This window comes from Leptosomus discolor, chromosome 11, assembly GCF_034619465.1.
Source record: "Leptosomus discolor isolate bLepDis1 chromosome 11, bLepDis1.hap2, whole genome shotgun sequence".
Classification (NCBI taxonomy): Eukaryota; Metazoa; Chordata; class Aves; order Leptosomiformes; family Leptosomidae; genus Leptosomus; species Leptosomus discolor.
The window spans coordinates 15,890,510-15,911,342 of NC_141401.1; the positions used below are offsets into that span (position 1 = coordinate 15,890,510).

Genomic DNA, 20,833 nt, shown 5'->3' on the forward strand with positions numbered 1-20,833 from the left:
GGTTCCAGGGGAGTCCAAGGTAGGTGCAGACCCAAAGCAGAGGGTTCTTGGCACTCCCCCCACCTCTCACCTGTAAAGAGCAACCCAGGGAGGTGGTGGTGGTGGGGCAATAAAACAACAATTATTGTAATGAATGAAATGCACTAGCAATTTTTATGATAATTCACCGCCTCGTGGGCGACTTGGCATTTGGCCGGCCTCCTCTAAGTAATATTTTATTTATGGGTTCCCCGAACGTGGTGACACAGGGCGTTTCACTCCGAGACAATCAACATTCAACGCACGGGGGAGAAGGACTGAGACGGAGAAACGCGTTCTCCGCCAGCGTTGGGGACCAGCTGGATCCATCTTTTCAGGGCGGCTGGACATCTGCCCTCGCCACGCTTTCGGCTGGCACTTTGCAGAGGTGAAAGGATGGAGCAGCTCTGGTTTTGAGGAGCGGCAGCTTCATGCTGGCTTCTGGCTCAGCTGCCCCTTCACACCTCCTCCCTGCCCCAGCATCCTTCCAGTCCCCTGCCTCTCCCTCCCTGCCAATTTTTGGCAGGGCTCAGGAACAAAAGCGGGGTCCTCCTCCTGCTCGCCAATGATGCCATGTGCCAAAAGCATATGTTTCCCTGGCAACAGCTATTTTGAAGATGTGCGTTGCTAGCTCTGCCGACAGTACTTGAGGCCCGGGGAGGAGAAGGTCTCTGCCTTCAAGAGGTGGCACTCGAGCCGGAGGCGTGAGCCAAACAGGGGGAAAGGAAGGAGAAAGGCACAAACGAGGAGCTGCCTGTGGGTTTCAGCAGGCAGGGTGAGCAGGTATGGGGACGGTTTCTTTGATGCTCAAAGCATCGCTTTGCCCCTAAAGTTTTTCCCTGCACGGGGTGCTCAGCTCCCCTGCTGAAGGAGGGATGCTCATCGGTCCCCAGGTGGGATGGGACGCTGTGGATGTGCTCAGCCTCGTACCTGTGGGCAGCCGTAGTTGGCAGCTCGGGTGATGCTGAAGGCTGCTGCCGGAGGGTCTGGGAATGTGATGGTGGTGGGGCTGATGCCAGGACAGGTGATGGGATGATTCTCCATGCAGTGCCTGAGAAGTGATGGAAAGGGGAGAGTCAGCACGTATGGGGTCACATCCTCCTCCGGCAAGCCACGCACCGTGAGAGGGGGCAATGGCCCCAGGGATGCTCAGGTTGTCCCAAGCCCAGTGCCGCCCACCCGTGTCACCAGCAGCCCCCAGTGACCATCACTCACTTGTACTCCTGAACATTGGTCACAACTCTGGCCACAGCGACGAGGGCTCCAGGGGGGGTGGCCAGGGGGGCCGACAGCCCCTGCAGGAGCACCTGGGAGGGGAGTGGGGTCTATGGTGAGGGGTCAGTAAGTGTCGGGGGCAGGAAAGGCTGCCCTAAATCAGCACCAACAGCCATTGGAGCAGGAGACAACATGCAGCATCCTCCTCCCTGAGTCAAGATGCTCTGGCCCATCCCAGACCCCATAAACCCCCCCTGCACCCAGGGCCACCTCTTACCTCCAAGGCCACGTAGCTCAAGCCATCGCAGCGAGGGATGAAGCTCTCTTTGCGGATGATGGTGACGTGCAGGGCCATCCCTGCAAGGTCGTCTGTCCTCGGCTGTTTGCGGAGGAGGGCGAACCATGAGAGGAGGAAGGGTCAAGGCCACCAAACGCGGGTGCTGAGCGCGCAGACAGCCCATCGCTGACAATAAAGCACCAACTGATAATTAAAGCTCACTGTCCCCAGGAGCCTTCCCAGAACAGATCAATATAATAAATCCTTCTGCATTTAAATATTTAATCGCTCCCAATCTCCATGCAGGGAGAAACGCATTTCTGCCAGCCAAAGCATAGGGGAGGCTGATCTGGGAGAAGTATTGAGTGAGTTTGCCAGGTCTCAGCAGTACAGGGAGGTATCAGCCAATCCCTGGGACTGTAAACACGTTGGAATGGAGAAATCCTCATCAAGGGACTTTGGAAATGGCTTCTTTCCAGGGCTGGGTACCTGTCTGCATTAATTAGTGCACTGTGGCCCCTGTTTGGTGAACACTCTGATGTACGGCCCGGCCTCACAGCTCCTTCCCCAGGATGCTGAGGGCAAAAGCATATCCCAGCTTGCAATCCCATCGCTTTTCCTCCACGTTTTCCCACCGGAGCTTTCAAAAGCCCAGCACAACGCCTGCCTTGTTCCCACCTCGCAAGAAACCCCGGGCAGCTCTTTGCTCACAAGCCTCTTTGAGCACCTTCCCCAACTTGCCAAATTCAGGTTTCCCACCGGGATTACGACGTTACACAAGGGTCGCTTCGCCCACAACTCCCAGCTACAGCTGGGGTGAAAATCAGAGTTATAATCAGGAATAAGCAGCAGGAAGGAGGGGTAGGAGCTGTACCTACCAGCACCAGCCTGCAATGGTGGGGCTGGAAGGGCTGGAGGTGCCGCACAGGCAGCTGGAAGGTCCCCAACGCCTCCTTGGTGGCTTTGTCTGCCACAGTGAGAGTCAGGGCTGGAAGGGAGAGGGTCAGCTGTCAGGATGAGTGGGGCTGGCCACAGGGTTTGGGGAAAGGGACAGCAGGTGAAGGGACGTGGAGAGGTTTGGGGGAAGGTCTGGGTGAAGCAGGGACAGAAGTGATGGGGGAACTGTTTTATTTTGAGCAGCCTCTTCCCCTCACATGGCATAGTGGGATGGAGAAGGGCAGGATTTACACCTGTCTAGGGTTTATATGCACGCACACACATGTGCATCCCAAGGAGTCACTGAAAGCATGTCCCAGGCATCAGCAAGAAAGCGAAGCCCATATGGCATCTGCCCTCTCAAGGATACCTGGTCCCCGTCTGTCCCCTGGCACAGCAGCATCACCCCCATGGATGCTGGCACCCCCAGTTCTTCCCTTAATGTAAAGCAAAGCTGCAATTTAGTTGACAAGTACGAGCAGGAGCCTTTTATCAAAAAAAAAAAAAAAGGAGCGGATGGAAAGGAAAACCGCCCTCTCTTTATGCTGTCATCAGGACTTGGGTTTCCCTTCCCCCAGCTTAATGACTGTGCCGAGGCACCCGCCTTAACTCCTGCTTGGCCAACCTGGCGATGCCACAGGTTGCGCATGTCCCCAAGATGGAAATGAGGGACCAGGCAAACGCAGGGACCACGCTTTCCTGAGCTCATGCTTTTCAGCAAGTGCTTGATTTATATGCAGATTTTCTTTTTCTCCCAGTCCCTTGTGGAAAGAACACCAGGGAAAATGTTCTCGGGTCGAGTGAGAGACAAGTGGCTTTTCTGCTTGTCATCACGGATGATAGATCATGCTCAGCAGGAAACTATTTCTGGGCAAGAAAAGGTATGAGCTGCACCTGGAAACAACAGTTCTGGTCAGAACATTTTGGGGGTGAACATCTGTGAATGTCTGGGGAATGCTGGGAGGCAGATAAGTGGGGCTGGAGATCCCATCCAGGTCTCCCTGCATCTCTGCCAGTACCACCCAGGGCAGGTCAAAAGCACATCAAAAGCTCCTCCATCTCATTTAGGTCAGGGCCTAATGGGATTAGGCACGATGTGAAGATTGGCTCCCACAGTTGGTTTTGCAAGGTCTGATTATCACCAAATCCCGGCCCCTAATGCCATGAATTTTATTACAATTAAAGACTTAGCAGCCCTGCGCAGGGGGTAACAGCATCATGATGTAGATCCAACTGATACAAGGTGTCGGGGTCAGGATGGCAGCAGGGAAAGATTTGGGGTGCTTTGCCCTCATGCCACTTCCTATGGGATGCTTCGGAGGATGCCCGGAGATCAGCACCGTCGCTTGCCCCGTCCTGCAGCACTGTATCTGGGGGCATGTCCTTCCTGGTCCTACCCTGAAGCCACCACAGCCACGCAGCGCTCAAGGCATGGCTCATCCCCATCCTGGCCACCCTCTGCCTGGGTGCTGCTTGGGGTCCTTCAGAGCACGGACTCCCTAATATCCCAAAATTAACCCTTTGAGGAGATGAGTCCCACGTCCCAGTCCACAGCACCCCTGTCCCCACAGTCCTCTGATGGTCTCACCTGCCCAGCTCGCATCTTCAGCATCCATTTCTACTGTAACCTCCTCCTCCCAGGTGGGTGCGTGGGTGGGCACCGAGGATGCACGGGTTGCCTCTGCCTTCTGTTCATCCCCTCTGCTGGTCTTACTGGGAGGAAAAAAGAGGCAAAAGAGGCTGGTTACCGGGTGAGGAAGGGGAACATGTCAGCAGGGAGCTGGGCCTGGGTGAGGGACGAGCACTGTCCCCACTCGGTGCAGCTAACAGCGGCCAGCCCACCCTCCCACCACCCTTAGGAAAGCTCTGCCCCTGCTCCGGGGAGGCTGCGCTGGGGGTCCAGGGCTGGTTTTACCCACAGCTGCTGGATCCTGCTGAGGCCCTAGTGATGGGGTTTGCAGCCCTTTTTATCCGAAAGGCTATTTCAGACCCGGGAGGCTAATTAGCCAGCTGTATTGATGAAGGGACAGGGAGGAGGCTGCTGGGAAAGGAGAGAGATGATTGAATGCTAACGACCGCCATCATTAAACTCAGCATATAAAGAGGCTGAGCAATAATTACAGTGGTGTTAGTGGCTATGGGCCCCAGGTAATTCTTCATCATCAGGGCTTTTTTGGGGTTGTTCCTCTCACTTTAATCAGTTGATCACCAATTACTCACAAGCTTGGCTGATGAGAAGAATGCCCCCCTGCCATTAGGGGGGCTGGCAGATTTTTAGGGGGTCTCCACTGTCCAGTAAGACACTTGGTGTCATCTTGGGAGTCCCAAGACCATGGCAGAGTCCCGCTGTGTGGTGACGTGGTGACCTCAAGGTCTCTCCATCCCTGACCATGGGGTGAAGAAGGATGGTGATGTGGTGTCAAGCCAACACGACATAGATGCCCCAGCCCTGTCAATGGGTTGCTCTGGATATTAAGATGATGAAGTGTCCGGTGCTGGCTACGCCAGGAAAGCTCTTGCTGGAGCTAAGCCAACACAGCTCTTAAGGAGAGGTTACCAGAGTATGGTGGTGACTGAGAGCAGATGGTGGCACTTCACCATTCCCTGCAAGCTGAAGACCCCAGCTCTGGGGGAAAAGAGATGATAAAGGTCCTTCCAGCTAGTAGGGCGAGCTCCAGGTAGTGGTGGGACCGAGTAAGTTCATCCCTGCTGGGTGGGATGATGCTCCATGTTTGCAAGACCTCCGTCCCCTCTCATTGCTGAAGAGATCAGTCTAATGGACTCTCAGCCACGCTGCATCCACATCCCATGCTCCTCGCCCATCTCCCACATGTCCCCTTGCCCACCAGAGAAGCCCATCTGCATCCCACAGGGATGGAACTGAGCCGGCCAGCTCTGGCAAGTGGGAATTAGCATTGGGCTGGCACCATTGTGGAGGGGCTGGAAGAAAATCGGCTCTCCAGTAATGAGCTCTGTGGGGGATTGCTCTACCAGCAACGTGCTCAGAGTCCGAATGAAGCCAGACCTGGGCTTGGGGGGTGGGAGGAGGAGGAGGGTGAGAACTGGCTGCTCTGGGCCTCCTTCATTATAGACTTGCCTAAGGATGAGAAAGCATTCAAAAAGATCTGTGAAGTGGGGAGGGGTGGCGGGGGGTGAGAACAACCCACAACAGTACAACACATGGGGATGTGCTTCAGAATCAAATAAACAGGCTGGGGGCAGCAGCAACGGCAGAGAGCAGAGATGGTTTGATGTCTCCTCCTCACGCCAGCCAGCTCTAGACCCACTGATGGGGCAGGAGTTGGGGTCTCCAGTGAGCAGGCGCCACAGACATCTCCCCACGGGATCACATGCCTTGGGGCACAACATAGCTGGGATAGACCAAGAGATGCTCTTCTGGTGTTCTGTATCCCTCCCCGCCTGCTCCAGGGCAGGCACTTTGCTCTGCTGTGCAGGGATGCACCAGCCACCCACCGCTGTGATAAAAGATAAAGATAAAAGATAAAGACGGCCACCCCCTGGGAGTTATTATACATCAATGTCTCGTCTACGATGCTTGGGGACAGCATCACGCAGCCACCCCGCTGCGTGTGACACCCGGGTGCCCAGCAAAGGGCTTGGTAGGGCTGCACCCAGCCCTTGTAAATATTTATTTATCCAGCCTTATAAGTTATTATCTCTACAGGGTGAGTTATTTCTTGGGGCTGACATCTCTGAAGAGGCAACGCGGTGGTGCAGATGCATCGTTCTCTGAGAAGAAGAATCCTGTGCAGCACGGCCACAATTCTCAGGACTGACATCCAGCATGTTATTTATGTGGTGGTTGCAGGATCCGGCCCTGGGGAAGGCAGTGCTGCCCGTCACCACACAGCCCCACTGTGCTTGGTGCTGGGGGGCACTGGTGCAGTTTGGGTAAATACAAATGGATAAATAAACCACAGAGGTGTGAGAGCAATTTCTGAAAAGATTCAGACTGAGAAAGGGAGAATTATAATTGCCCCTCTGCTTTGAGAAACCTGGTTTTTATATTGCTCCTGACCCTCTAACCCTGGGATGGTCCATCTTCATCCGGCCATGACATAAGCTGGGTGCTGGGGTGAGGAGGACAGCCCCAAAGATCCCACTTTATCCTCCTCCCACCACCCCTTTGCTCTGGGCTTATCAGCTGAGCCTCTTGGTTTACTTTTGGGCATGCCACAGAGCCAAAAGGCTTTGCTTGCAGGAACACACCCTAACCCCTTCCCAGGTGGAGCATCCCATCTGCACCACGACCGGGACCGCTGCCTGCGTAGGCAGGCGCGCAGGCAGAGGGACCTCGGAGCCCCCATCCCCCAGGCTGGGAGCAGATGGCGCATTCAGCAGCGACCTTGAGTTTCTTCTCTCGGCGCTGAAGAGCAGAAAGGAAGAAGCGAGGAGGTACTTTCACCCGCCCGCGGTACTCAATGGAGAGGAGAAGCCAGCCAGAGCCAGGCGCTTTGTGCCGCTAATTGCAAACACACCTGGCTCCTGCGTGCCAAGGTCAGCCCTGCATCCCGCCGGTCAGGGAGCAATTTATCTGTGCGTGCAAGGGAGTGAAAGGAGGATGCAGAGCAAACCCATGGATGCCTCTGAATGCAGGGAGGGGGCATTTGCTCAGCCTTCAGAGGGTGAGGAGTGGAGCCAAGCTGCTGCCAGGTCCCCGGAGCATCCCCAGAAGAGGAACTCCGTCCTCTCTGGGGCAGGGATGAGCCAAAGCCCTTCGGGATGCCTGTGCAGGCTCTCCTGCTGCTCGAGATCTTTCAGATTCACACTGCTAAGCCTTTCCCTCCCCGATTCTCTGCACCAAGAGCTGGAAGCGATGCACACAACTACGGAGCGCTGTGGGATGCTGAGTCCGGGCACGAGCGACTGGGCACTGCCACAAAGGGTTGGTGTGAGTGGTATTGCTCCACTCCTCCCACCCCACTCCTGATTTTGGGGGGTGATGCTCTGGGTGCCAGCAGTTTGAGCTTGAGCTGGCTCCGCTGGTGGTACCCAGCTGCTTCAGGGGAATCAGTTGCCGCCAGGTCCCCACGGGCACATGCACCGACCGCTTCTCCTTCCCGTCCGTAAAAACCCACCTTTTAACTGCAACATGCTACTCTCCTTCAAAAGCAAGTGCCCTGAAAAACAATAACTGATTCTCTTCTGCCTTGGCTCCCTCACTATGGTTACTAAAAGGCCCCTCATGTGTCCTGCATCCCTAATACCAACCTCCCCTCCATCACTCCCCCGTTACCATGGCAATGCGGTGATGGAGCAGCACCAGAATGTAAAGAGAGATGCAACAATCACACGCCACCCTCGTGCTATCATTTAGGATATTGATGTTTAAATCTCCTGAGATTATCTGAGTATAATTGGTTTATGGAAATAGAGACAACTCCTGCAGTGGAGTTACTCAGGCTGTTGGGGCAAAGAGCGGATCCTTGGCATGAGGGGGTGGGAAAGAGGGGAAGGGGTGATGGAGGGGTGGCAGTGGGGGCTGCCAGCAAATGTGCCAGCTGGCTCCCACTGGTCTGCAGGTGCCAGCCAGCCCCAAAAACCCAACAGACACTACCCCTGCCATGGAGAGAGGCATCCCTCCTGCCCAAGGAAGCTCCAGGATGTCCAACGTGGCTGGCACTGGGCACCGTGGAGAAAAGGCACACTGTGCCATGCTGACCGACCTTGGGACCCCCTTCACCACTTCGCTCAGGGTTTCTATGTTGGAAAACACCCAGCAAGCAACAGTTTGCTCTACATGCTTGCAGAGAAGATGTTTCCAGGCTTTCACAGCCTCAGCTGCTCATTGTCCTGAGCGGGCAAGCCCTGGCCCTGCTTCCTTGTCTCCTGGCATTCATCCCCCCACTTGGGTACCAGCCTGCCCAGCACTGTCCCGGGGAGATGTCCCAGAGAAACCAAACTCTGCAGCCTGCTGGTGCTCTGAAGCCATCCACAGCCACTTTCTCCCTGTTTTTCCAGGGAAGCGGTGCCAAAGCCTCTCTGCCTCCTGGAAGGTCTCTTTGGGATCGCAGGCTCACCCCGCAGCAGCGCCAAGCAGAGCGGCCTGCCTCTTAACATAGACCAAAGCATGACCGGCTAATTGAGTCCCCTGGCACATGCATAATGCACGAGGAGCCAGGTCCTCCTTACCCAAGCATCCTGTTTTATTTATTAAAACACTCTTTTATTTATTGTGATACCGTCTCAAAACCCAGGCAGCATTACCCTGTGGATTCTTTGACATCATTTTATACTTTCAATATTAGGAATACTTTCTTCCTGACATTCCAACAAGCCAAAGTGCCTTGTCCCCTCCCTTTCCCCATCTCAGTGAGGAGTCCCAGCTCCTGTCCCCACACCAAGCATCCCACAGAGGTGATGCTTGTGTGTGTCACTGCTAAAGAGGTTTCCCCCTCCTTGGGGCTTAAAAAGAGGGTGACAGCTCCTAAATCCTTTTGTTATGTCCCCAAGATTGCCTGTTCCGCTTTGCGGATGGTAGGTACTCACACCACGACGTAGGGCCATGGCACCTGGCCCTCCCACGTGGCCGGCAGGTTGGTGGCACCATGGAGGGTGACAGCGATCACTTCCTTTCCCGCAGAGGCCACATGTCCCCCACAAGCTTCTGGTGTGTGCCCAGGCTCCTCCATCCCAGCAGGGGACTTGGATGCCTGCTGGGAGCAAGCGGGAAGATATCAAGGTGGCGAGTGGCTGGCAGCTCCTGCAAAGCTGCAGGAATATCTCTGTCGCCCAACCCCATCCCCATGGCCCCAGATCAGTGCTGGGAGCCCAGATGGGGGAGATGATGTCCCCAGGACATCCTCATGACCCAAACTTCTTCCCACAACCCCTGTGTAATGCTGAAAGCCTGGATGGAGGAGAACAAACTAGGGAGCTGGTGTCCCTAGCATATCTCTGTCACCCAAACCAGTTCCCAAGACATTTACTTGATGCTGAGAGCCCAGATGAGGGAGAACAAGCTGGAGAGATGGTGTCCCTGGCACATCCCCATCACAGCTGCTTCTTCCCTGTCCCCAGTGCCCAGATACAGCTCTGCACCATGAGTGTCACCATGCCATGGCAGGGCTACAACGGTGCCAGCCTTTCTGGGAGGACACCCAGCAGCATGAGAGCATCCTGCATGAGGTGAAACCAGTCAAGCATCCATGCTCAGTGTGGTCCCATGGGGGCCAGTTACACTACGGTCCAACCAAAGACCCCAAAGCAGGTTACCAAAACAAGGATTGACCTTCTAAAGCACCTCTATTTCCCCCATAGCCCTCTGACCTGCCAACAACTGCCCCACCCCCCGCCCCTGCCCAGCCCCTGCCGTCCCCCTGCTCCCCCTCCTCGCCAGTCCGGGCTTCTCTGCAATTTATAGGGACTTTGCAGGAATTGGGATCTCAGCCCAATTTGGGGGGAAAGGGGGAGAGTGTGGTGGCTCCCCCCGCCCTAGCTCATTAATTCCCACCAGCTGATGTGCTAAGGAGCAGCAGAGCCACAAGCTGCCGCTCCTCACCCGCGGGGGGACCGTCCCCGCACCCATCACACCCATCCAAGTGAGAGACGGCACCATCCCTCACTGGCTGCATCCTCACTGTGCCACTGTCTTTGGTAGCACATACTATTAATACATCAAATATTCCATAGCACTGTTGCTACAAGGGGTTAAAACCCACCCTGCACCACTTCAGCCCCTGAAAAGCAAACCCTTCGTGCATCCTTCTGGACCTCCTGGGGTTGAAGCAAGAGCTCCAGCCCAGCAACCACCCTGCGGGCTTCTCAAAGCCACTGCCTGCAAATCCCCTCCGACACATGGCATTGCCTCCAAACTCTGTAATGAGAGGCTGGTTCATCCTAAGTCCTCTCCCTTGTCTCTCCCAAAGCCGCCCGGCTGCAGTGGTGATGGGCTTGGCAGCGAGGCGGTGACCCAGCAACACGGGGGATAACAAGCCCAAATGTGAGGACTGCTTGTGGGATGGAAACTTGGGTGCTCTGACCACCAGCAGCCTGGAAAAACACTGAAATCAGCTTTTTGCCCCCCTTATTTTTTTGCTGTCAGCTCAGAAGCCAGCTGGAGCTTGAGGCTGGGTGCTGGAGACAGGCTTGGCATCCGTGACAGCCAGAAAGCTGCACCGAAGGAGCAGAAACACAAAGTGGGGGAGGATTCCCTGACCTGCAGAGCGGATGGGGGGCATGGATCCCAATCCCACCCCAGCTCCAGCTCCAGGGCAGTTATCCCCCCACCCAGTGATGTTGATGGAGAGGGGAAATTAGAGGGTTTCTTGACCTGATGTGAGATGATATCCATTAATTCACCCTCCACGGGCTCAGGCTCTCCCCACTGCTCTGCACCCCACCTGAGCACCCCAGCTTTCCTTGCCCCCCCAAAAGCACAACATGCCAAGCCCTGACACCTTCCCAAGGCTTTTCCAGAGAGGAAGAGAAAGGGGGGGATGGGGGGGGGGGGGGGGGCGGGGGAGGGCATGTGGAAGAGCATAAACACTATCTCAAAAAATAATAGCATGACTTTGTCCCATCCCAGCATCATCAAAGAGGGCAAACTGTGTGATGGAGCTGGGGGGAGGAGGAGGAAAGCACAGACTTGGGTTTAAGACCCCTGGGCTGTATCAACACAAGCTGCATCACCAAGGGAGGGCAAGGATGGCTGGGGGCCTCGAAGAGGCAGGGTGCTGGATTTGCAGGCAGGAAGAATGCATGAGTGTGCAGGCAGGGATGCTGTCCCTGCAGACCCCTCTCTCTTTTCAAGAAAGCATCTGTTCAGGCTCTGGCTCTGGAGATTCACTGAGTATTTGCACCCCAAATACCCACTAAAAATGCAATCCAGAGGAATTCCAGCTGGCAGGCAGGGAACAACCTTGCTTTGATTTGCACGGACACCTCTGAGCTCGCTCTGGGAGACGCGAAGACCCAAGCTGTGATGTTGGATTGGCGTCTCACACCATAGCCTTATTTACAGCTCCAGATCACTGTTTTAGGACATTTTCCTATGTTTTTCCTATTTTCTCTCACATCCCAGACAACAGAAGCAGTTTTTCTAGCACACATCTTCATACCTACCACTTATATTTACATCTCCCTAAAAAAACACGTAGGTTTTACAGCTAGCAAAGGTTACAGCACGATAATTAGTGAGGGGTTTTAACAGAAAATTCACGAGTGGTTAAGCTAAGTAAAACTCAGCAAGAGAACAAAACATTTTAAAAATAGCAGGCGTGAACAATGCCAGGCTTTGCAGGCAACAGGCACCTGAAACCCTCAGCAAGGCTGTGATTAACTACCAAAAAAAAACCCCTCAGTCACTATTCAAAGACAGGAGGAAATTCAGTATTTCTTCCAGAAAGGAGGGTGCCTGCAGTTCCAGGTAGAGCCCACGCTTGGTTTTCAGCTCTCTTACTCAGTGGGAAGGAAAACTTCTCTGTTCCTGCCAAGCTAAGTGCTCTCACCCAGGAGTTTGCAACCTGTAGCTTGCGTAGGTGGAGAAAAAAATAAAGTTCCCACGTCCCCAAGGGTCTCAGCTGGGGACATTACGTGTTTTAAACATTTTGAGGTCCCTTGGAGCATCACAGACTCCTGCAGAGCATCTTGAGCATTTCACGCAATCCACTACCCTGATCCCACGCAGCACCTTAACCCCAAGCCACCCTTAAAGCATCCTTAATGATGATTATTAATTATTCACACTGCAATGTTGTGGGGAGGTTGATTAACGGTGCCTGAGCTGCCATCATCGTAATTTGTTTTTCTATCAACTCTTTATCATCTCGAAAGAAGCATGGGGGCCCAGGCAGCTCCTCTACAGCAGCGCTCAGCCAAGATTAAATTGCTTCTGGCTGCGAGCTGACAAGACATAAATAGCCTCAAGAGCCCGGCGTTTAGTTCGGGGAGGACAGCCCGGGCTGGGAGCCAGCAGGGACCTCCAGACATGGCACTGCAGGAGCTCCTCCATCCCACCTCGGCCCCTGCCCACAGCTGGAGACCACAGCTGCATTTTCTCCCAACCAGAAGGTCGGTGCTTGCAGGATGCTCCTTGAACTTGTATTTCTCCGCTGCACTGGACAGCACATGACCAAGAGGTGAGTGCCTGGGGCTGTACACCGGCAGCATTCACCTCCTCAACCCCAAAACACAGCCCTGCCAGTGCTCCTTGGGATAATGCACTGCTGCTCTGCAGGAGAGGACACCAGCCCCTGCCCTACCACAGAAGGACTAGGACCCTCATGGCCCTTTGTAGTGAGCCCCCCAGCCCTGGCTAAGGCCAGGAGCGACACTGCCACGAGAGCAAGGATCCGCTCCTCTACAGTGGGAGCATTCGCAGCGCCGAGCTCCTCCCTGCCCTGGAAATTTATGAGCGGCTGTTGGGAATGTGTCAGGTTTATTCTCCTCCTGAGACTTCATAAAACAATAGTAGGCTCCGTGAGTGAAGATGGACTGGGGCTGGTGTGAGTTTTTCTATGTGATGTCTCCCCAGGCTCCTTTCAAGCCTCCTTACGGCAGCTAAATGCTGGCAAGCCGCTTCCCCTCCTCTGGCAGCTGAGAGGATGGGAAACAAAGCACCACTTCTCTTTAAACAAGCAACAGGATCAGGCCACAGGTTACACCTCCAGCACTGGGCCATGAGGGGTCTGAACACAAGGTAGGGCTGGAGCATGGCCAGGGCAACCTGGAACCAGGCCAGCCTGAGGTTACCAGGTCCCCAAGTGTCCCTTGGGACGTCCTAGCAGATCCAGCCACTTCTCAGGGCTCTAGGATGTCAGAGCACACCAAGAGACCCCAGGACACTGCAAAGCAGCTCCTGATAACTGAGGTGAGCAGACAGCTAACGGCCAATCTGCTCCACCACAGCAGCGAGCAAGCACACATCTCAGGCACAGGGGATCTGGGATGGGCAGGGGGATTTTGCACATCATCAGGCAGCAAAACAGGGTGAAATATGGGCTTACGGCAGGGACTCGGCAGCTGATGGGCAAACGGATGCAGCTTCTTCGCCCAGACCAGCTTTCTCCCAACATGCTGCGCGAGGGACGATTTAGCATCCTGAATTCATGGTTTTCTGGGCATGGGAGACGTGTTGCATCCCAGCTACCCCGTGCCCTGCTGTCCCCACATCCCCAGGCTCCGCGCCAGTCCCCGCAAGCCTGGGGTGTTAGGGTACAGCGTGACATCCCACATCCGTACGGGTTTGCGCCGCCCCCCCTCCACAAGTATCACGGCTCCTCGTCTGTCTGCCCTGCTCTCCAAAGCAACCGGAGCCTCGGCACTAATCAGATTTGAGGCTGTGAAATCTCATTTGAGGCTCTATTAATGCATAGCTGGCATGACACAGGCCCCGGCCTGTCTCCAATGAGCAAAACAAGGAAAGCAATCTGGCCAGGAAAAATGCATCTCCCGGAACAAGCTCAGGGGAGCTGGCCAAACGCAATTACAGTTAAAAGGAAGATTAAAACAGTATCAGCACTCTTCTTCCTCCGACCCTTGCTGCCACCCGTGGGAGAGGAGGACTGGGCTGCACCAATGGGCATCCCCAGCACCGTGGTCCTTCAAGCAGGGATGCAATTGCAGCGGGATGCCGCCCCTCCAAAGCAAAGGGTTTTTGCACAACGCCACAACCTCCCTGCATCAAGGGAAGGCACGTGGGCTCATCCATGGTTTTCTTATGCAGCACAAGAAGCTGTTATCCTGCTGGATCCAGCCGTGGATGCTTTCTCCCTCTTTGCTCAGGCACCACTGAGGTTTTGCTCCCCTTGGAGCTGCTTGGCATGGGGTGGGAGGAGAACGCAGACCCGCTGTAATGACACCTACAATTAGCATCTGATGGAGAAGCCCTTGCCCTTGAAAAAGAGCCTCTAGGGTCACACAGAGGTGGGTACACAAAGCAGGGAACAGCCGCCAGCTTCTCAAATGAAAGGAGCCGGCGCGCACATGGTTTCCATTTCTAGGAGCTAGCGAGCGTATCCTCCCCCTTGCAAAGGCTCTAGACTCTGGCAAGCGCAGCTCAAAACACAGCCCTAAGATAAACAGCCAGATGGTTGGAGAACTTCAGCTCCACCAACGGCCTGAGGCAGCCCTAGCTTGTATTTGAAGCAAACCCAATTGTATTACAAGGGGTATTTCCCAACACCTTCACGCAGCAGGTTCAAACCTCCCTCCAAGGAAAAACATCGGAGCGGTTTAAAGCCCTTTAGTAGATCCCCAGCAAAACAAAAGCGAGAGGAAGAAAAGCGATGCAGGAAAGCAAACACTGTTTTATTCATCATTTCATCCTGCCAGCCTCAGCCCTCCCTGCTGCTCCAGTAACCCCCATTGCTGCAGGCAGACACTGCTGCTCTGCTCCCATTTCCCAGTCAGCAACAGGGATGGGGAGGGGCGGATTTTTTTCCTTGGACTCAGGCTGAACTTGATGTATTCTTATTATTATTATTTTTAAGCAAGTTGTTTCCTTGAGGGGACCCTGCGGGAGCTCATTAGAGATCACAGGGCGGTTTCGGGGCGCCGGAAGGGAGGATGCTCTCCCCTGTCGGCATGCAGGGATGCCGACTCCAAGCCGATTTCCCTGGGGAGCCCCATTGCCGCCGGCCGGGAATCCCTTTGGGCTAAAAATTGCCAAATTCATTTTCCTTCCATTTATGTAGAAAACTCCCAATTCACCTGTCAGATAATTAAATGGGCCAGCAGCCCAGCACCGCCTCGTCTGCTCCATTAGGAGAGTTTTACACTTTCTATATTTATCAGTGGCACCGGTGCAATTTCCTCCCCCCTGCCTCTTAAAACGGAGCAATTTTCTCTTTTTAACCCCATTTGCTTTTCTCATCAAGGCATCTATTTGACACTTAAAGGGACATGATGACTTAAATTGCAGGAATTAGAGCTAGCAGCCGCTCCTCCTGCCTGCCTTTCCTCTGAGCATCCAAAGAGTTTGTGCTTTACAGACAAGCAAATCGAGAAGCAGCTTGGAAAATCTCTTGAGGAACCATCTTCCCCATCCAAGATTTTTCTCCATTTTTAGCTAAGAAAACGTGAATTGCCACTCTGCACTGGCCCATTTCCATGCCAGATCACCACCCAGCCAGGGAGAAGCACGTGGAGAACAGGACTTTTGGACCAAGTTAGGCAGCTTCAGCTCCCCAACGTGAGGACAGGGGATATAATTTCCTTGCCATACATCACTAGGAACATGCGTTTTTACATCCAAAAAAATCACTCAGTAAATCAGAGCTATGCAAGCAGCACCCCAAAGCCATTTGGCCTCAGGTCCCCTCTCGCTCCCGGCTCCCTCCGGCATGGAGCAGGGATGATTAAGGGATGCCGAGAGCCGGGGCGCTGCCGGAGGAAAGCAAAGTCCCCGATGAACCCGTCAAGGCGTGCTCCTCCCTGGGCTGACAGCTTTTCAAAGCCCTACAAATTGCACGCCGGAGAGGCGTTATTCATCTCGCCCGCATCCCGGGGCGAGCCCTGTTGGCAGAGTTTGTTTTTCAGACACATTGGGCTTTCAGTGAGTCAACGCAGCTCCAGCCCCTCACCCTGCCATCAGGGCGGCAGGCTGGTGAGAAGGGCTGGACCTCTGCCATGCTCCCTGTGACGGCTGCTGTCACTGGGATGAGTGATGGATGAGCCGGACAGGAGACAGACGGGAGACACAAGTCATCCATCACCCGCTAACAGAGACCTCTGCCCCAGCCCTGCCGCTCTGGTGATGGGAAGACAGAAGCTTTTATCCACCATCATCGCTCAGCGAGATGGGGCACGTAGTGAGGGCATCCACATCTCAGCGCAAGCATCCTTGCCCTGCCCCTGCAGCCCTGCTCCCCCTACAACTGCAGATGGGCAGAAATGCAACGTCTCAGCCCAAAACCATCCCCCAGCCCCTTGGCACAGCCAGATGGTTGAGCCGGGCTGGTAATCAGGTCTGGGTTTGATTTGAAGCATTCAGGAGAGGCCAGAGCAATTCACAGCCTGTTCATCCACATCTGACTGGTAGGGAAGGGACTGCTGATATACTCCCCGCATGCATTAAGGAAGCCCCAACTTGAACATCCCCAAAAAGGGAACAAGATGGGTCCAGCTGTGTCTCAGACTCCCCCAGGTGCCTGAAATACACTTGGTGCTTGAGGAGTCACTGCTTCACTTTCTGTATCCTGCTTAAAAACTAAAGGTGCGCTTTATTCCCAGGGAACTTCTTTTCTCGTCCCTGTCATTTATGTTACACCAAGTCCCTCTGCACCTGCGCACGCTTCACTAGGGAAGCTGTTTATCTCCGTGGGGAATCCAAAGTGATAAAGCACAGTGTAAGCAGAGCCAGGATTGGGTTTGGTCCCATTTTTCAGACTTGTTGAAGCTCCACAAGTCACAGCTGGCCTTGCACAGCATGGATGGGGTGTGCTTACCATGGGAAGCACCAGCTGTGTCTCACCCAGATGCCTGATACCCCAGCACTCTTGCAGCCTGGTAAACAAGCGAGATTGAGCGGGAAGGCAAGCTGTGCGCAAACCCATTTGTTTGCTACAGAAAGGCTGCGATTCCTTGTACCCTGACAGCAACAGATTGCTGTTTTGGGATGGGCGCCTCGCTGCCAGCTGGTTCAGGGAGACTGGAAACAAACCATCTACTGTGGGCTTGCAACCAAGTCCAACTGCCAAGGAGATCTCCAAAAGCTGGCTCCTTCTCCCCAGAGCCACGTAGACCTACTGGAAGTGAAATGGGAATTGTTCCCAGAGGCAGGGACGAACTTCTGCTGGCCTGGGGTCTGATTGCCCTCAACTGAGTCTTGTGCTCTGCTACGAATTCCCTAAGGGTCCTGGTGAGCCCAGTCCCCTCTCCTGCATCCCTGCCAGGCTAGGGGAGGAGGTATCCCTGGGGCTGACAGCTCCAAGGCTCAACCTCGGCCATCCCAGCAACTGAGAGATCATCCATGGCATGTTATCGATCTGCTCGGTGCCATGCCCAGGTCCTGGGACAATTAGGAAGCTGTCTGGCTCTGCAACACGCACGAGGCATTTGAACAGCCAGCAGAGCCTCCCACTTCGTGCCTAGGAATACATTATCCGCAGCTTGTGGTGAGACGAGAAAAATCATTATCCCCCATGCCTTGGCCTTTTGGGTGGAGCTCAGCATCCATCCATCATCCCCACCGTCCTGCAGATGAGATGCTCGGCACGAAGGCACTGTCAAGGAGCTGGTTCCCCACTGGGATGCGCCTGCATGTCTTCACCATTTGGTGAGGCAAGAGAGGTGTATGCAGTACTGCGGCATTCATATTTCTCAGGGCATCAGTCCAAGCAGCAGCCCTGTGACGAGACCCCTCACCCCTCTGAAGTTGCCCCTCTTCGTGCCCCAGCATTACTGACTCCCCAAACTATGGATAACCCAAGTCCTGCCTGAATTTAGGAAGCTATTTAGGCTCTTGAACTTCAGTTTAGGGTTCACTTTCACCATGCACTGCAGGATCAACGTGTGATGCTTTAAGATGCTGAGGTTTGGACCACCAAGACCTAAAACAGCTCCAGACTGACAAGCAACTCCCATAGCTTCAGCTTGCTCCAGGCTGCAGCACCCCAGGAGTGCTTTCGGAGGTTAAAACTCCCTCCTAGCTCCACATGGTCCATCCCTCATCCCCATAACCCAGCACACCTCAGCCACCCTCCGACACATTTTCCATCACTCCTGCCCTCCCAGGAGGGCAGAGAGCCAACATCTTCCCGCCTCTCAGCTTTTAATTTTTAAATAAAACCCATCCTGGCAAATACTTGCTGGGTGACATCAGCAGCAGGTGATTTATTGCATTCCCTCTGGGGGCCCAGAAGCAAAATTGCATTTGCTAATGCCTTGCCTTACGCCCCTGGCCCGGCTCCGCATCCCGCTCCGCATCCCAGCTGATTGTTATCGATTTCTGCAGCTTGAGAGAGTTTCCGTCTAGACGTTTGCTGAGCAAACTCAATCAAGCCTCACTAATAAGCGTTTCTGGCCAGTAAATTTTTGGCTGATTGGGGCGGGGATAGCACACCCACTTGAAAATCCACAGAGGCCAAGTGCTGTGAGGGACAAGGCGTTGCTCCAGGGTCCTGAGGTTTTGCAATGCTCAGCATCCTGCCTGCAGCGCAAGGAGCAGGCAGCTGCCCTGGAGCGGGGCTGAGCGGCTCAGCATGGCTCGAGCACCCTGTAACTCCTGTGAAATACATGGACCAAGTGCCCCAGAGCCATCAGCAACACATTGATCCTGTACAAGGGAAAGAGTCAAGACATGAAGGTGTCCTGCAGCACAGCAGCAGCAGGGGGGAGGGATGCCAACCCAATTTTTACCTTACAGCCACACCAACGTAGTCACCAGGACCAAGAAGCACATGTTCAGCATTGAGAACATCCTTGTGACTACACCCTGAATATGAGCCACCACCTGTGGAGTCCCTTGTCGCCTCTCCACGGCAGAAGCCCTTAGCTGGGGGGCTGAATAAGGGCTGCTAGTCCCACCCCTGAGCCAACAGTGTTTGCTGGTGGCCCAGAGGCTGCCAAAGACCTCGCCATTGAGCCCACCATCTCCCACTAGCCCAGCTGGAGAACACAGAGGACTCCCTGGAAGAAGAAAGCCCAGAGGATGCCTGGGGAGGGTTCACGAGATCAACCCCGTCTCCAGTGCCGTAACCCAGCTTTCTCAAGCAATGTTTTCGCAGGTGTATGAGACACCTCGGAGAGCAGCACAGACAATGTCTTCATCAATGGATGTGTTATTCTTACAGTGAGATGCAGGAAACGGAGCCCCTGGGGTAAGGCTTGTCTTTTTTCCTTTATTTAGACAGCTTTTAACATAACTAAGGGAAGAGAAATGCAGGCTCTCAGACTGCCTTAGCCCTGCCCTATGGTTTCTGCAGTTTTCAGAAGTCTAGATTTGAGCTGCAAGATGAAATATTTAAGATTCATCAGCCCCAGATGCCCACAGTCAGCATTTTAAGACCTTCTAGGTGACACCATCCACTGCGCGAGGATGGCCAGCTTGCAGGGCTGCCTTTTGGTACTAAAAATGCAAAGTTTGAGGTCTCATTCGCCCATCCTCACAACTAGGCTGGGAACACAATGGCCTGGGAGGCAGAGCAGTGCTGGTACCCAAGCTGAGCTAGGGACAGGATGGAGATGGCCATGTCTCCTTGCACCCCTCCATCTCCTCTCCAGCACCACAAAGCTCTAATGGGAAGCTACTATGAATAATAGCATTTTGTTATTAATTTAGGATGGTGTCTTCCCCACCAGCTGCACTCACCTGAGCTGGCAAGGAGGTCAAATCCGGGCTGCAGCCTGGCAAGGAAAGGTGGAAGCTGCTACAGCTCAGCGGTCGCCTTGGGGCAGGCACAGAGGAAGAAGAGAAAGAAGAGGAGGAGGAAGGATGCTCGCCTGCTGATTCACCCAGGAGTTCCGGGGAGGAGCCAAGCGCAGGGTCAGCCTGCAGCCTCTGGGAGTAAGAGAAGGGGTTTGAAAGCCCAGCTTTGGGCTCCATCACCCCTTTCCCAGTCCCCCATACCATCTGCCCCCACATCCCGGGGAGACTCCTCTGCATCCCAGCTCCATCCTCTATTACTTAGGCTCAGGACCTCACCCTTCAAGGTCAAAACTTTTGTAAGAAATAAAAACCAACCTAAACCAGCCATAACCACCCTCAACAATATTTTAGCCTTAGAGACACCCTCCGCCATGCATCCCCAGGGACTTCTCCTCCGCAGCCCCAACTGCCTCAGAAGGGGGAAAAAAAAAAGAATAAACCTACTCCCATTTTAAAAATTGTCTTAATAAGCTTTTTAGCAGCCCAGGCTTCCCTCCACACTTTACAGGGAGCACCTGCCCGGCTCCCAGCTGCCCCTGAAGGGGACTGGCTTCTCCCAGCCCTTAAAAGAGCAGGACAGAGGAGAGCTTGTTTTTCTTTGGGGGGTGGGGTGTGTTTCTGCTGGAGAGGCTGCCCTGCACCAGCCAGGAAGGTGAGGGGCTTTGGGTAGGTTAAGCAGATGGGTTGGAGGTTCTAGTTCTGCTGCAAGTGCTGTGGGTAAGGTCTGGGGCAAGCTGAAGGCCTTCTACCTGGTAGTGGATGGTTAATGTTGTGATGACCATGCTGGGGTGGGCAGAGACAGGTCAATACCCCATAAAAGATGTTTTCCTAAAGCTCTGGGCATGGTTTGACTGCAGGATCCTCTTTACTGGCTTTGTTTGGGTGGTTGCTGTCTCATGAAGACCCTGCTTGTGTTTTGAGCTTGTCCTAGCTCCCTCCTGTCCTGCACAAAGAGGGTCCCTAACTTTGGTGGCAGGCAGGGGAGTGGTACTCTGCTGCTACCCAGCAATGTTAAGGAATGAGGGAGGGGAAACTGAGGCAGGGCTGTGCTGTTTAGC

At 54.3% G+C, this 20,833-nt stretch overlaps 1 protein-coding gene across 1 annotated transcript in view; it reads right to left on the reverse strand.

Moving 5' to 3' along the window:
* Positions 1 to 20,833, reverse strand: part of CCDC33 (coiled-coil domain containing 33) — a 43,253-nt gene that overhangs the window by 21,102 nt on the left and 1,318 nt on the right. The window contains exons 3-8 of the mRNA XM_086471329.1: positions 8,957 to 9,120; positions 4,035 to 4,159; positions 2,389 to 2,498; positions 1,511 to 1,612; positions 1,234 to 1,325; positions 949 to 1,069 (exon numbers count right to left, since the gene is read on the reverse strand). Coding sequence (XP_086327455.1) covers positions 949 to 1,069; positions 1,234 to 1,325; positions 1,511 to 1,612; positions 2,389 to 2,498; positions 4,035 to 4,159; positions 8,957 to 9,120 — 714 coding nt within the window. The remainder of the gene's footprint in view (positions 1 to 948; positions 1,070 to 1,233; positions 1,326 to 1,510; positions 1,613 to 2,388; positions 2,499 to 4,034; positions 4,160 to 8,956; positions 9,121 to 20,833) is intronic.